Below are 16949 nucleotides of genomic sequence, written 5' to 3' on the forward strand. Positions count from 1 at the left end.
TAACTGCCCTTTTCTTCTGCCTTCCCACTTCATCTGCAGGAATTTTATTTTGAATTCGCATATTGCCTCTCCTGGGATTCAGAATGTGGAGGTGCTGTTACTTGGCCACGCTGTCACCTGTGCTTCCTACCACCACAGGATCACCTACAGTGGAATTAGTTTAGCATACAGACAATTTGCATCAAAACAGAGGCCTTTGTTCATTAACATTCTCATTCAAAAAGTAATCTGCAGGCAGAGAAATCACAGGCATTTGGTAAAAACGAACATGACTGCTGGACAGCTAACCCTATTAAATCCATTTCATTTCCTCTATGTCAACATGACGGTGTGCCTGGGGGTAGGAGATAACAGATCACATATTTCCATTTTTATAAGGGTTTTGATTTAATTAGGCAAAACATTCTTTCTAATAAACTAGGACAACTTGATTTCTAGACCACCATGCTGGGTGCAACACAAATGTTTCTGGGCCACCCTAAGAGAACTGTTATTCAGGATTAAATGGCAGCCAGGTTTCATGAGGGTTTACCCAGCCTTAGGGTAAAACTTTCTTTGCTGACTTCAACAATGGAGAAATGAACATGATTAAGAATACCAAAAATACATGTGTGCTTAGGCACCCTCCCTAATGAAGATTTGACCCTGTCCAAATGGACCTTGAGATTCTGGAACTGAACAGTCTATCAGTCCCACCAAGATACATTAACTGAGCACCTACTACTTTTTCAACAACAAAGAACAGAAAACAAGGCTAAACACAAGAGTCCCTGTTCTCACAGTGGTGCAGGCATGAAAACTAAAACACACTCAGAGAACAATCAAATACCAAGTGGGGACGGATGATAACTCAAAATAAGTGCATTAAGTTACATATGTGTTTAAGATCAGGCATCCATATAATTACAAGCCTCTACTCTAAGAGCAGCACTTTGCACTGACATTTTTCAGTTCCTTTTGACAGTCACTAACTGCTGACACTACCATAATTACAGAAAAGATAGGAGGCAGTTTAATTAGGAAGGTAGTAAAACCTAACTGCTCAAATAAGAGATTAGCGAAAAACAAACACAGATAAAAGAGAAAACTGGAGGGTCCAGGCCAAGTGTGAATCAGCAATGCAGTGAGTCACTTTTAAAGACACACAGCATGAGGAGGGAAGAACTAGCCGGGGGCCCAGGAGGAATCGGGGACCCCTTCCACCCTGCCTATTCGGAACGTGATCGCTGTGCTGACGGCTACTCTGGCCCTGAACCCAGGCAAGACAGCAGACACTGGGGAGTATCCATCCCGAGAGGGACTAAAATAAACAAAACATCAGGAAACGGGTCCTAGGCGGATTGGCAAAGGAAGCACAGTTATCCAGGCCGGATAAAAGATGGCCGGGGAGGAGGCCGGAATGAGCCGCACCCGGGAACACTACTTTCCCATCAGGATGATCCCAGAGGAATGTGATTAAACTGCAAGGGCAGGAATCGGAATCCGATACGGAAGAGAGAACTTGCTGGCTGAGAAGCTGGTGCTGGACTAGGTCGCCAACGAGCCTCTGAAAGGTCCTTTTCCACAGACGTCTTTAAGTACAGCGGAGGACCATCTCCATCAAACATTCCCTCGGTGTCTTTTTCTACACCACAGATCAGGGAGTGAATATTTTAACTATAAATAGAAGCGCCATTAAAAAAAATAAAACGTGCAAACTGATCAAAAGTTGAGGCATAGCTGGGCTCGTTCATCACTGTTGCTGCATTTTCAAGATCCATCAGAAAGTTATCAGTTACATAAACATACTTACTTCGCCAGAGATGGTTCTACTGCCATAAAAAAGGCAATCGGTTACTCTAGACAGGAAATATAAAATAATCAAATCATGGATAAGCTGACCAAAGTTGTATCTATCTAAGGAACGCAGTCTTGATGTTATAGCAGGAGGGGCGGGAAAGGCTAGGAGGCGTAAACAAAAATGAGCCACAAAGGAATACAACACACACACCCACTTTCTGTATCCAACAGTGGCACAGAAGCCCATGGGGGAGCAGAATCATCTTTTCTGACACTAATTTTAAAAATTAGAATTGCATTTAAAAGCCCCCATAGCTTCCCCTGCAGAAAGAAGTCTTAGGGGTCCAAGACTTTTCAATACTGTGCCAAAGATCAAAGTCAAAAGATAAGTATTTTAAATTATTTGAGCTATTTTTCCCCATACCTTTGGGAAGGAAGGAAGAAGGGAGAGAAGAAAGAAAAAGGGAGGGGGAAAGGAGAGGAGAAGGCAGGCAGTCAATGAAAACAGCCACAGATGGTCTCATACTTAATGAATTCCGCTGGCTGGGGCTCCTCCAGGACAGGAGAACGGGAAGCAGCCCGGGGAGAAGGCCGCTCACCACCTCCTTTCTCAGGTGAGGCCCAGAGAACTTACGCCGCGCTGTCCTGAGGGAGGTCATAATAACTCAGGTGCACAGTTCAATGTCTGATACCTGAACAATCACAGAGAATCAGCTCCGCGAGTCTCTGAACGAGAGAGCCTGGGGTCCGGGGCATATTCCACCTTGTATCTGGCTGGTTCATGATTTGAGGACTGGAAAGAGTCCCTTGGGGCCAATATTCTTCTAACTGCCCCTTTCTTCTGCCTTCCCACTTCATCTGCAGGAATTTTACATTTTATTTTATCATTTCTTATCTCACATAATCCTCACGATCCTGAAAAGCAGATCTTGATCATTTTACAAATGAAGAAATTAGGCTAAGCAAGTGTCGTGCCAAAGACCCACACTGAGAGCAAGTAGCAGAGGAAGGCCTGCCTCCTGCTAAATGCCCCGCCTTTTCTACACACTTTCCAGGAAACCCCAGCGCACAGGAGGTGGCATCCAGAGGAAGGCGCCGGTGCCCCTCCGTGTTCTCTGGCATCTTCCCACCCTTGAGGAAACCTTCTCTACAGCCTGGGCTCACTCACACTGCCCTCAGCTAGTGACCTGTGGCCTCATTTGCCCCAGACAGCCCCCCCACCCCGTTCACTCCTGCTGACTCTGCAAAATTATCAACAGCATCCCTTTTCACTCTCGCGTGTCCCAGTGCAAAGGGTAAGTTACAAGGTCACCCCGCTTAAGCCCCTCCCGCCCTGCCCCAGGCAGGCTTGCCTGACCCCCAAAGGGGCCCTTGTCTTCCATCTCCCTTTCCCTCTTTAGCATAAGCAGCCTGTCTGTCCCACGTCATGAGAACAGGAAAGGGGACACAGCCAGCTGGGTGCACAGCCTTCCAAAGAGCAGGCCGTTTTAATATTGGGTGTCAATCTCTGACTACTGGAAATTCGGGCAGTGGCAGCTTTATGTGAAAGTGACATTCAGGGGGAAGAGAGGAGGACCCTGCTGGACCGAGGAGGCCCGTCAGGCAAAGTGCCCTGCTTGGGGCCGGATCCCAAGTCAGGCTTCCTGAACTGCCCCTGCTTTTCTGCCCTGTGTCACCTCTGGGTGATCTGGGTGTCACCTGAAGGTACCTGTGCAGATGCAGTGTGGACGTCTAGGGGGCCAGCAGAGCACACGGCCGGGGCCCCTGGGCAGCTGCGATAGGCACACTTCATCTCATGGCCCCGAGGACATCCAAGCTCAAGTTTGCTCTAAATGCTCAATAGAGAAGTGGCCTTTCCTTTGGTGATTATTTCAGAACTGTCAGGGCCACAGAGGGACTTCTTCCAGAAGAGGAAACGATGGCTACAGAAGGGAAATCACTGGCGTGAGGTCTGCCACAGGGCCAGAACCGGAACCCGGCGCTACGGGCCTCAGAGGCGGGCCCGACTTGCACGCATCACATGTTTCCTCACTTGCACACTGAGCCCCAACGCTCCTAGTGCCAGAGTTGGGTCTCTTGGAAGAGGCAAACATTTCCTGCTGCCCCGTGACGCCGGCTCCCGATCGACACCCCAGGCTCAGCGACACCACTGTCTGTACAACACAGCTAAGGTTTCACGTACCCTCTGATGTTCCTGACTTGTTCCGTAAAAATAAGGAGAAAACAGAAAAACGAAGCGCTGATGAAAGTACCTAGTATGACATACTATGAAACACATGATACTGAATGAACATAATTAAGCCTACAAAAAATGGCAAAAGTATTTAGCCTCACAGACTGAAGCTCTTCAATTGTGCTCAACTGTGGTGGGAAAAAGTAAAAACACAGGAAATGCTGGAAGTAATTTACTAGGGTGTGCTTAGAAGTTTAACAATAGAAAAACTGAGAGATTTGCTAATGAAATGTCATTTTGAATAAGCTGGGCAACTGAAAATCTAGGGTCTGAAATTTAATTTTATTACATATGATAATGTTTAATCTATGTGTTTAATGTGCTAAAATACTTCTAAAGTTCTTTAAAAACTAAGCAGTTACAGAATATCAGGAGTGCATGAATGAATATTTTTAGCTCTACAGGAACCGATTCTCCTAACAAATCAAAAGTTCAATTTTTAAACATTAGTGCTCAGACACACAGGAATCTCAGATAGATATTCCCAAACCTTATTCTATTGTTACTGTATTTTTTGCAGGGGAAGGGGAGGAACTGCCCCTAAATTAAAAGTAGATATGGAGCACCCTAAAGTAAACTTTAACTTCATTTCTGTGTAATTCTTCATTGCTTAGGGCCACTCACTACATTTTTAAATAATGAAAATTCACTCCTGTTCATTCACTGTTGAATTATAAACAGTGAACATGCAGTGTTTCAAAAGGACTTTTTGTCTTGCAAAACAATACTTTAATGAATTTTTTATTTCCTTAGGCTAAAAGAAAAATGTTCAAACATGACACTCTTTGCCTCTCTGCACTGCATTTAACATAACTTAAATCCATTTGCACATCCTCCTACCGCTCTTTCTCCACGTTTCCCGACTCAAACCATCTGAGATGGCAGGTCCGCTCCCTGCCAGCGGCCCCTGAGCCCACTCATACATCTACCCCCGAAATGGCTGGCTCGGTGCCCCAGAGGGTGCCGTTCCCGAGGCGACTGCTTCATCCCTCGTAGGCAGGGGCAGGCACAGACAGAAGCACCCCCAAGGGCTGTGGGGCCTCCATGAGGCAGGCTGGGGCTCAGGAGTTTTCTTCTTAAGGTTACTACTCCCGAAGTCTCTGAAATTTAAGAGATAAAAAAGTGGACAGAGGTCTCTTTATGATAAAAGCCTTGGGGGTGAGAGAAGGGGTCTCAGCCCCACGGTGAGGTGCCTCCCGGCAAAGCCACTCCAAGGGCACCCCTGCACCTCAGGCGCCTCCTGCACCGCGTTTGCACAGAGAGGCCCCGGGGTGGCTGGCACCTGCCCCACCACACTGCTGCCAGGGACGCTGCCATCAGGAGGGTGCCTCCCCACGCTGGGGCGACCTATGCTTGTGGACGCTCCTCCAGAAGTCTGCTACAAAGTGACTTACACAGTCATTTGCCTTTTGACCTTAAAATGAAAAGGCTTCTCACGTGCAGCCTCAGGTTTGCTTAAACCATTTAAAGCAACAGCTGCAGAGGGGCTGTGTTGCTAAACACCAGTCCCTGCCTGGGGTGGGACATGCAGGACGGAGCCCGGGGCCGTGGACAGTGGTGAAGAAACCAGAGACCACGGAAAAACAGCAGCAGGAGCTGACACGGCCCGACCCGCACGCCTTCCCGTCCCCCTGCTTTGTTACTCCTTGTCAGGAGCCCACGCACTGGTCATCAGAGAGAGCGATTGGGGCAGCAGCCAGGAAGGGCGACCAGAGGGGCACAACGGACAGTGCAGATCCCCTCCCTCCCGACCCCACCCTGGGGACAGTGCAGGCCCCCTCCCTCCCGACCCCACCCTGGGGACAGAGCAGGCCCCCTCCCTCCCGACCCCACCCTGGAGACAGTGCAGGACTCCTCTCCCCGCCCTCCGCTCCCCCATTTCTCCCTCTTCCCCTCTCAGCCACCTGGTGAATGCACACCACATGCAGACAGGGCGAGGAGGGGGAACCGACGGCAGGACAATGAGCGGACCATGGAGGGTCCCCAGCACGGATGCCCGAGCACGGCAGGGGGAGCCACGAGGCTGGAGCCCAGGGGCAGCGGTGGACCTTTCAGGGCAGCAGGGACAGCAAGGCCCCGCGACCAGAGCACACTGGGTTTCGCACCCTTCTCCTCCCTCCCTCCACCCAGCCCGTGACAAGGGGACAGCCTCCCCTTCCCTCTCCCCCTTTCAGCCACCCAGAGGAGAAATCGCCAAGGGCTGTGGGCACGGTGATGCAAAAGGGGGGACCGGGAAAGAAGCCCCCAGAGGCAGCCAGGGAGGGCGACCCTTCATCAGGCTTTCTCCCACGTGAGAGACCCAAATAACTGAGTTCCAGCCCCTGTTCAGTGCAGCTCCATGTCCATTTTGAGATCTTTTCAATGACTTTGGTTCTTGTCCTCCCAAACAGAAATGATACTATATTCCTTCATGAGGAAGAATGATTATTTTGTAATAATGTTACTAATAATAACACATCCATTCACATTGACCTGATAATTTTCTTAATGTTTGCACATCAGTTCTTGCATTTATCTACAGGACAACCTATTGATGAGCAAAGGAAGTATTAACCCTGCTGTACAGATTATGAGGAAAGAGCACAAAGAAAGGGGTTATGAGCACATAAATTGGTGAAAGAACGTACAGCTATGGATCCCTCAAGGGTGATTAAAATTCACATCACTCATCATTCATTCATTCTTGCATTCATTCATTGTTATGAGTTGAACTGTGCCCCCAAAAAGATATGTTCAAGTCCTAACACCCAGTACCTAAAAATGTGGCCTTATTTGGCACCAGAGTCTAGCACATGTAATCAGGTTAAGATGAGGTCCTATTAGCTGAGGGTGGGTGCTGACCCAATGAGTGTCCTCATGGACAAGGGAGATGTGCCCGGACACAAAGGGCAGGAGGCCATGCGAAGGGGAGACAGAGACTGGAGCGAGGCATCTGCAAGCCAAGGTCGCCGAGGACGGCTGGGCACCCCCAGGAGCTGGGCAGCGGCAAGGCAGGATTCTGAAGGTCTCAGGGCGGCATGGCCCCGCCAAGGGTTTCAGACTCTGGCCTCCAGAACTGCGAGAATGAACTGCTGTGCTAAGCCAGGCAGCTCAGGGCGCTAGGCTTCGGCAGCCCCAGGAAACTCATGCACACTCATTCAACAAACCTCTTTGTAGTGCACAGTACGTGCCACATACCACACAGGGTGCTGAAAAGTCAGCAATGAACCGAACTCAGCAATCTGCCCCCCACCCCTGCATGGAGCTGTGGGACCTCCGGTTCTGCGTGTCTGTGAAGCAATGAAGCCAAAGAGCCGGCCGACAGCGGTGTCAGAACCAGAGGCCACGGCCCCCACACCACACTCCCAGCACGTACGGGGCTACGGGAAGAAGGTCATTTCCTCGTCCCCTCTCACTGAAAAGGACCTTCAACTGTCCCCTTCTTATTGAAAAAAAAAAAAGGCAGTAAGGACTGTAAGGAGAAAAGAACCTCCACTAGTCACAACTAAGAACACCCTCTGCGGCAGGAGGGCCAGGGAGGATGCCCGTCACTCGCGCAGACTGCGGCTAAGGGGAAGGGGTGCTGCGATCAGTCAGGCCTGGGGCGGACTCCTGTCGGCACCCCGCGAGGGCCAGGGGGCCTTGGACAGGCCATCCAGCCCCGTTCAGCGTCCTTTCCACGTCCACAAAGTGAGAGTGACAGTACATAACGCCTTCTCATAGGTCAGTGGGGGAAGACGTGGAAAGCTTGAAAGACTTGCCATTGCAGTGAAGACCTCAAACCGAAGAGCAGCAAACGTCATGTGGTCCTAGCTCTACCGATTTTTTTTCTGGGAAAAAGAATACAGAAAGCCTCTAGACAGCGGCCCCCCACCCCTGAGTATGAGGAACGGAGATGACGTCTTGGTTCTCTCCTTTATGTCTTTCTACCATTAGATTTCTTACTGCGACCACGCATTACCTTTAATTTTTAAAAAGAAAAACATAATATAGTCATTTAAAAGGGTGAAGCATGATAATTCAATGAGTTACACTTACGATACGTGCACTTTTCATGCCTTTCTTATTATACCTCAATAAGAGGTGGTATTTATTTTTTATTGAGGCCGATGTATGTGCTCAGACGTGCAAAGACTTTCCAGATATGCTAAATGAGCTATCAAGTCACCAAATACGCAGGGTATGAGATTCCATTTATGTGAAAAACCCAAAAAACCATATGCATACGCAAAAAAGCATATGAAGAGATATGGAAGGATGTACACTTCATAACATTATACTTACATATTGTTGAATTTTTAAATCTTTTTACAACCAGAATGTTTTTAGGAACTCACTTTGAAATTTGCATTCTTTCTCACTTTTTACTAATAATGGTACTTAACCCCAGAGGCTATTATGAGATTTACATGAAAATGGTTACAACTTCATGTGAGATAAAAAAGAATCATCAAGCACTTCTTTTTTATGTTACCAGTCAGTGTGCACCAGACTCCGCCCTCCTCCCCGCCTTCCTCGCTGGCCCAAACCCCAGCCCTGAGCCTCACCACGGGGCCTGACCCAGGAATCAGTAAAGGTCAGGGGCAGGCGGGACAGGAGGCCTGAGACGGAGGGCAGACCACAGAGCAAAACTGAGCCTGCGCGAATCTCTCCACAGGGGCCTGATCACCAGCCCTGGAGACACCTGGAGGCCCACGGGGCGCCCCACCCCCCACCCCGCGCACCCAGGCTCCCACATCGTCCCCGGCCCTCCCCCCAGTTCTCTTCTTGATGCCCCTCCTTTGAGTCAAGCCTGGGACACCACGAAGAGCAATGACGCACCCTCCCCAGACTCCACTCCTGAGCTCCCGAGAGGTGAGCGAGCCGCAGGGCTCTCCTTTGGGCATTTCGTTCCCACAACGCCAAAACTGCGTACCTGGTGTACTGTCACGTGAGCCTCCTGCCTGGTCTACGAAATTACGCCAGGCCATGTGGGCAGTGGACGGGGGTGCAGAGGGACTGAACGACCTCTGAAGGTGACCGCACCTCGGGACGACCGACCACCGCACAGCCAGGCCTGACGGGGCCAGCAGTGCTCCGAAAGGCCACGCGAGGGTCCTGCCTTCAGGAGCACACCCACAGTTAGTGTGTCACTGAGCCAGGGATGCATTACAGCGCACCAGACTGGCTGGCTTTTCCAACATTTACTTCCCAGGCTCTAAAGGCTGGAAGTCTGGGGCCAAGGTCCAAGCGGGGTTGTTTTCTTGGAGGCCTCGCTCCTTGGCTCTTGCACAGCTGTCCTCTCCCTGTGTCCTCACCTCGCCTTCCCTCTGGGTCCGTGTCCTGACCCCTCTTCTCATTAGGGCCCCTGTCACACTGGGGATGAGGGCCCCACCGTATGACCTCATTTTACCTTAGCCACCTCTTCAAAGGTCCTGTCCCGAAACACAGTCACATTCTGAGGTCCTGAGGAGCTTGGGGGACACGATTCAGCCCATAACGGTCAGCAAGAGGGCGAGGGAGAGGGAGGTGTGAGAGAGGCTTTGCAGAAAGGAAAGCATGCTCGGGACTTGCAGGACACAGGAAATGTCACCTGTGCTCCCTCGAGTCCAAACTCCCTCCCTTCCCTCCCTGCCTCTCAGTCTGTTGACACCAGGCTGCAATCCTACTTCTGTTCTGGGCCGTGATGTTCCGTCCAGTCCCGATGACCTGCCCCTCTAATCCCAAACGCAGAGCGCTCACCAGCCGAACTGGTCATCTGGCCCTTAGCCCCACGTGGCCTGGGGCGGCTCTTGATGCTTCGCACACTACGGCACCTGAGGCCTGTCTTTGGCACCCACGGCACCCATCCCGACCACCCAGCTCATCAATACTGCATCCTAAGGTCCTCAAGGCGGCTTCTGAAGATCACACTCACCCTCACCCCACACACCCTCACCCCCCGCCCCGCCCCAGCTCTGTAATAAACGTACCGTATTTTCATTACATGCATGCGTAGCTCTGGGAGGAGGGGGTTCACCGTCCAGGGCAAGTTCTCTATGAATTCACTAAGACTGAAGAAAGGCAGGGCAAGAAGTTGGGGGCAAAGAGGGGTGCCCCGTGTGTTCTCATGGTGGCCACGGGCAGCTAGCACCCCCGGCTGCTCCCAGGCCGCTCTGGGCTCTTTTCCCCGGCAGGAGCCTGGCCCTCTCGGCCTCGCTCCCTGCCTGCCAAGCTCCCTGCTCCGCGCTGGCTTGGGTCTCCAGGAGCTCACGGGCTCCGGCTCCGCCCTCCTCAGCCGCCTGCTGCTTCCCGGCACCCAGCACAGCGGGTAGGGAACACACTCTGTGGGCGGGTCCCCAGTGACTGGCAGACGGCTGACCAATCACGCACCAGGAACAGAGGGGAGGCAGGAATGGGTGTGTCCTCTCCACGCCTCCCCTGCACAGGTCCTCCGAGACCGACCAGCGGTTCTGTCGCAGGTAAACATCCCATAAACGTGCAAACGTCATCATATACACACTGGGCGCTACTAAGGCCACGGGAATCCTGGTCAGAAAGTTCCGTTTTCCCCACAGCGGGCATTGTTGTTAGGTCACTAATCTGTGTCTCTCCCAGGAGACTGACACATACTCAGAAGCTCCTAAGATCTATACCTGGTTTATCCGGCATTATCAGCAGCTAGGCAGTGCCTGGCAGGTAGTAAGTGCTCAATAAATATTTATTGGATAAAGGAAGAGTAGATCAGTGGTTAGGTGATCTGTTTTTGCTGAATAAATTAACTATGAGTAGAGGCACAGTGAAGTGATTAAGCAATAATACCTAGAAAGGCACATGCACTGATATTAATAGATCTTGAACCAATGAAACCACACATAGAAAGCAGAAATTCCACCAGGTCATGATACTACAGGAATTACTTAAATATGGTTTCCATATCTAATTTTGTATATATAGAGATAAAAGATCTGTATATATACATAATACTACATATACAAAATGCCTGCAGAAATGTGTATATGTAAAATCTACCCTCTGCATCTATTTTCTCAGTCCACTAAAAAAGACGCCAGCAGTCACCCTCGCCCAGGAGCTTATTCCACTGCTCAGCTTTGGCCTAAAATGAATAGGAATTCTTCACTTGGGGAGAACTGACAGATTCCTGTGGTGACTCCAATCCAACACTTCTTTTCTTCTTTATATTAGGTAAGAAACACTAAAATCCTGGGAACAAGATGTGTGTCACACATTGGAAATGTTCCTATCTGCTGATAACACTCCATCTATCTCAGCTACACACGTGAGGAAGCCACATGGTCCCAATCCAATGCACAGTGAAGGTAACTAAGAAACTAAAGCAGCCCTCCACACGTTACCACTTTCAGCTTCGAGTGGTGCAAACAGGCCGTCATGCAGCACCTGGACGTGTCTGGACATCAGGGAGGAGGATGCACGCCTGGGATTTGTTATGGTCGCTCAGCTCGGGGAGGTGCGCAGAGTGCATCAGAAGCACGGAGTGTCCTCCCCATGCCTGCACGTGAGACTGCTTACTTGTAAAAGGAGTATTTTCTGAGATGTATTTACCTTTCAGGTGGACTATTTGTGTTGTCCTGGTTGTCCTAAATGCTTGAAAGTAAAAGGTCCTAGTAACTGCTAATGAGAAATTTTAGACTAGGAAAGAAAACCTGTCCTTTTTATAAGTATTGTAGCATTTGCATAAACTCAGATGACTCAGAGTAATTTTGTTAACTGCTTTGTCTCCCACTCCCCATGCCCCCCCCACCTGAAAACTAACAAGTATCTGGTCATATCAACCTAAATCATTTTATCCAAGTTATAAGGCTCAAATTCAGCCAAGCCTTTGGTAAGTTTTCTTATACTAAAGAAGAAACATGAAGCAAATTAGGACAATCACACAACTCAGAGAAATAATACTAACATAACCAAGAATCTCAAAATAATTTACCTAATTAAAATGAAGTTCCATTTTGGGAGCGTAACAATTAAAGAAATGAACATCACAGCATTACAATTTCTCAGTTAGAAAGAAACTTAAATTCAAAGGACATTAAATTGAGTGCTTTAGCCCTTCAATTCCTTTTTATCTGTAATCAAACATTAAAAGCATTCCTCCCAAACAGGTAAGGCTGTGTGTCAACAACTAAGATACTGTTATTCATAGCCAGGAGCGATGCCTTCTCTAGCCTAATTAACAAGGAAACAAAATCTCCCCAAAGAAACAAATCTACTCTCTAATTAGGCTAAGCAGACCTGGGCCAGGTGTCTCAGAAATGATCAACTTTATCATGGTTCTAAGGTTAAAATATCCATGAGTCCACAGACACTAATCAAGGCATCAGTAAACTCCATTAAAGAAAATTTAAGAGAAATGCTGTAAGCAGACCAACTTCACGAACATGTGGGCTTCAACTATGCTAAGAAAATCTTCCTAACCCAAAGTTCTTACAATCTTTAAAAAAATTAAATATGAATCAAAAGAAATCTAGTAGCCTAGGAATGAAATTGTTTTCTAATGATTAAAGGGCTCTACATACTTTACATCCAGTGATGTAAATATTTCCTAACATTTTAAGGTGAGCTTGCGAAGGAAGTAAGGGTATAGTTATTACTCTGTTACAGCTATCTAACATTCACATCTGTGAACATACACTATCTAACGCCATCCCAATGGACTGTTCCTACAGTAAATGAAAGTCAGTTCTGAGTGTTTAGTGTGAATATTTGAAAAATATATTCTCACCCAGATTAAATTTTTGTTTTTTAGGACAATCACACAAAAAAAGATTCCATTTTTGTTAAAAGAGATATTTGCATAATTGGCCAAACTGATAAAATCTATTTTTAAAGCAGAGTTAATTATCTGATGTCCAGAATTACTTTTTATTTTTACAAAAATGAGAAAAGCATATTATACTGGAGGGCCATCATCCACAATGTAGCTTAGATTTACTCAGAATACCTTATCTTCTAGAAATCTGAGTTGTGGTAACTGTCCAAATATTTAGCTTCACTTAAAATTCTTTCAGCTCAAACCCAAAACCCAAGAAAAATCATTTTAACACTTCATATCATTCTCTGTAAAACCCACCATAAAGCTAGAGTCTGTTTCAGCAGTCCTAAATGACATTCCGTTGCTACGGCAACAGAACTGCTACCTGTGGCCATGATTTGTTAAGAATTCCTCCAACCAGTAAATTTTGTGCTGTGCATTCACAAAACCAATAGAAACGCTGTCAAGCAACGTAAAAATTAAGGCTTGATTTCCTACTTAGGATTTACCCACACACATATCTGTAACACAAAGACACATATATACCTAATTATGGCTCTCCCAACTTCATCAAAAAGGTAAAACCATACCATATTCCATCATAAAACAGGCACAAAAATGTTGCTGCTGAATTTCAGATTTCATTGAATAACTGTCATCCGTTTCCCAAAATATCTTAAAAGGTAATAGAGACTATCTGGAGAGAATTTTAAAAACAAGAAAATGTATTATTTATATCCAAGCCAAGTCCGACAAGAAAAAAGTATATCCTGAGGCAGTTTTCTACGTGTTGCACTAAGTGTGACTTGCTTAGCAACGAGCTGATTTGGAAAACAGAGAGCTGAAGAATAAAGAAGACTTGCGACCATGACCCCCTTTAGGCACCACACTGACTGTGAAGGCTACTCACCCTCCCCGGGGGGCTCCACGCCTGCACCCGCGGCTGCTGTCCGCCCTGGGAGCTCTGCAGATCTTTCGAGCTACAGTTCGCCACAGTGCTGCTCTGAGCCCGCAACGCATTTGTGCAGTTCGTCCCACTGCCCCCGCCGGAGCCAGGTTTCCAAGGCCTCTGCTTGATGCCGTCCAGGAGTCTGACCAGCAGGATGTTACTGGGGAGCTCCTCAACATCCGAGCCCACGAGGGTCCTGCACTCGGGACATCTGAGTTCATTCCGGGAGCCTACAATCCCCAGTAAACACCGTTTGCAAAATGTGTGCTGGCAAGGCAAGACCTTCGCAGACGCATCGAGCCTCTCCAGACACACGGGACACTCCAGAAGATCCAAGAAGGCCGATTCGTCCATCTTTATCTAGTGCGCTGAGGAAAAGGCCGTGCAAACGGTCATGGCGGAGTGCACCCCTCCGAACGACTCATGTGACGTCCATGTCAGGCTGCTCTGGGGTCACGGGGGGAGGGGACGGAGAAAAGGCAAGAAAATTAGTATTGTTATCTAGGGAAAAGATTCACAGAAGAGCCAGGAACCAAAAAGTACACAAAAGTGCTTCCTCTGAATAGTGTGGCTTTGCTCTGGAATGTCCCTGCTGAGCTCCAAAGTCAACAATTAAAAACAAAATGGACTTTTTAAACAATTCAAAATTTCCCTGAAGATATCTAGTTCACTGTGAAACACAGCTATCAAGCAGTATCCAGGATTCCTTCAATAAACAGGCTTTATGAATGCAATAAAGAACATAAATTCTTCAGCTCTCAAAGTGACATCGGCTGCCTTAATAAAGCCCTCAACTCCTGGGAGAAACCGAACAGAAGCAACTGAGAGGTTCCTTTACCTGAAATTACTTTTAAATCCAACAAAGTTCCCAATTTTTAAGCCACTTCGGTGTTTAGGAAGCCATGCCTCATGGGATCACCTGTGGTAAATGATCCCAACAATATTAAATACATCATGTTTCCTCACTGGTCCTAAAAACACAACTGTTTAATCTCGCCTAAGCGAGGAGCTGAAGGTTGACAATGTAAAGGTTTGCTCGACAGCAACTAAGTGGAGGGCACCCTTCCGGGCAGCGGTTGACAAACTCTGAAGTGGATTTCTGAACGGCTTGTCCGAATCCCATTCAGAAAATCTGGCAAAATTATCACCGAAATACTTTGACAATGGAATGCTAAACTGAAATTTGCGAGCATATGAAGACCATTCAGGAAAAAGCATTTGAGCCAAGGACTGCCGCTCTCCCCTCCCGGCACGGTGAATGCAAACAAATGCCCGGGAGAACCGGGCACGGTTCTGATGGAGCGTTTGCTGCTGTTCCTGGCGTGGGCGGGGGGGGGGGGGGGAGGAACCCCGAGCCGCAGGGGCGAACGGCCGCCGGCCCCACACACCCGAGCCCGGCGGGCGGCGAGGCCGGGGACGGTCCCGGCAGCGGGGGGTTCCGGCGGGGAGGGTCCCGGCAGTGGACGGCAGGCGGAGGGTGGGTCCGGGGCAGTGGGGGGGAGGTCCCGGCGGAGAGGGTCCCGGCAGCGGGGGGTCCCGGCGGGGCGGGGCCCGGCAGTGGGCGGCGGGGGGGGCGGTCCGGGGCAGTGGGGGGTCCCGGGCGTGGCGAAGGAGGGGGCCGGACACGGGGGGCCGGTCCCCGTTGGGGAGGAGGGTCCCGGGCTGGAGGCCCACCCGACAAGCCTCCCACGCAGGAAGCCCCCTCCCTCCCGCCGGGCCCGGCGCCGCCCCCGGGGCGCCTGCTGGAAGTTCCCGGGGACTCGCAGACGGATTCGCAGCCTGGACCTGCGGAGTCGCCCGAGCGCCGCGGGGAGGCGAGGCGCTCCCGGGAGCCCGATCCACGGCCGGGCGGGCCGCGGGGCTGCGCGGGGGCCGCGCCGGAGCCGGGCGCTCCCTGCCAGGAAAGCGGCACGTCCCGGCGGGGGCCCGGGGGCGGCCGGCGGGGAGGAACCGGGAGCACGACCCGGCGGCGGCGGCCCTACCTCGCGCTCGGCTCCTCCTCTTTGTTCGCGGCCCCGCAGCGGCGGCGGCGGCCGATGCAGATGCGGCCCCGCCGCGCCCGCCGCTCCCGTGTCCGCCGCCGCGGCGCCGGAGGCTCCTCGCCACCGCCCCCCGCGCGCACTCGCCGCCGCGCCTCCCACTTCCCGCGGCCGAGGGCGGGAGCCCGGGCGCCAGGGGGCGGCCCAACCCGCAGCACCTCCCCCGGGGCGGTGCCGCGCGCGGAGGCCGGGCCGGGGCGCAGGGGGCGCGGCGAGGGCGGGAGCCCGGGGCGCGCGCTCCCGGCAGGGCGAGGGCGGGGGCGAGGGCGGGGGCGGCGGGCACCTGCGCCGGGGCCGGGGCGGCGCGCACCTGGGGACTCGGAAAGGCGGGCCGCGGGCTCGGAGGTTCGCCGTCAGACTCGGTCGGAGGGAGAACGGGAAGATCCTGCAATTGCCCCAAAGTGTTTGTTTCATGGGCATTTCCCACACGCTTACACACGCCCTGCCCGCGGCGGGCCGGGCCGAGGCGCGAGCGTCCGGGTCCCCGGCAGGAGCGCTGCCCGCCGCCCGCCAGCCTGGCGCGGAGGGGTCCCGGATCCCCCGGCCCGGACGGAGGGGAACTGCGCGCGGGACAGCAGGGCGGCAGCCACCCGCCGCGCCAGCCCCGGGAGCGACAGCGCGCCGCGCCTCGGCGGCCGCGGGCGGGACGGAGCTCGGGGGTCCGCGCGCCGCCGAGGCCGCCGGGGCCCGACGGGCCGCAGGGCTGACCCTGCCTGGGCCTCGCGCTGAGGGGCCTCCCTGCGCGGCCTACCCCCTCTTTAAGGCGGAAATCCCTCCAGGGAGGAGGGACCGCTTTGGTTCGGTCCTGCTCTCGGGCTGGTTTTCTGTCGGTTTGTCTTTACAGAGAAGGGCGCACAAGGCCGTGGGTGGACGGTGGAGCCCTTGAGAAAACCAGTCACACCCCTTAGCAAGGAACGAAGGCGGGGTGCCCACACTGCGGTGATCGAAGGCCCGCACGGGCCATGGACATAATCTGGGACACGGCTGCCTTTCGTTGACTGTCCCCGTTGCTAGTTCTCTATATTTCTTAGAACACGACTCCTACTAGTCGTAACTACCCAAATGCGGCTTTAGGCAACCATCTCTTGAGCCATCTTCCTTCTGCCAAATGGTGAAAAAATACTACTTTTCTCAGAGAGTTGTTGGGGGACCCGGTAAGGCACCGTGCTGGTTCTTGTGATCTGTGCATCTCCACTAAAAAAAAGGGTCCTGTTGTTATTC

At 51.2% G+C, this 16949-nt stretch overlaps 1 protein-coding gene across 3 annotated transcripts in view; it reads right to left on the reverse strand.

The window, feature by feature from the left end:
- SH3RF1 (SH3 domain containing ring finger 1) overlaps nt 1–15828 on the reverse strand; it is a 157105-nt gene extending 141277 nt beyond the window's left edge. For 2 of the 3 annotated variants that reach the window (XM_036890933.2, XM_036890931.2), the window contains exons 1-2: nt 15672–15828; nt 13651–14136 (exon numbers count right to left, since the gene is read on the reverse strand). In XM_036890933.2, coding sequence (XP_036746828.2) covers nt 13651–14043 — 393 coding nt within the window. In that variant the 5' untranslated portion in view covers nt 14044–14136; nt 15672–15828. The remainder of the gene's footprint in view (nt 1–13650; nt 14137–15671) is intronic. The other variant, XM_036890932.2, reaches the window with a different exon arrangement.
- Nucleotides 15829–16949: the final 1121 nt, after the last annotated feature.

This window comes from Manis pentadactyla, chromosome 1, assembly GCF_030020395.1.
Source record: "Manis pentadactyla isolate mManPen7 chromosome 1, mManPen7.hap1, whole genome shotgun sequence".
NCBI lineage: Eukaryota > Metazoa > Chordata > Mammalia > Pholidota > Manidae > Manis > Manis pentadactyla.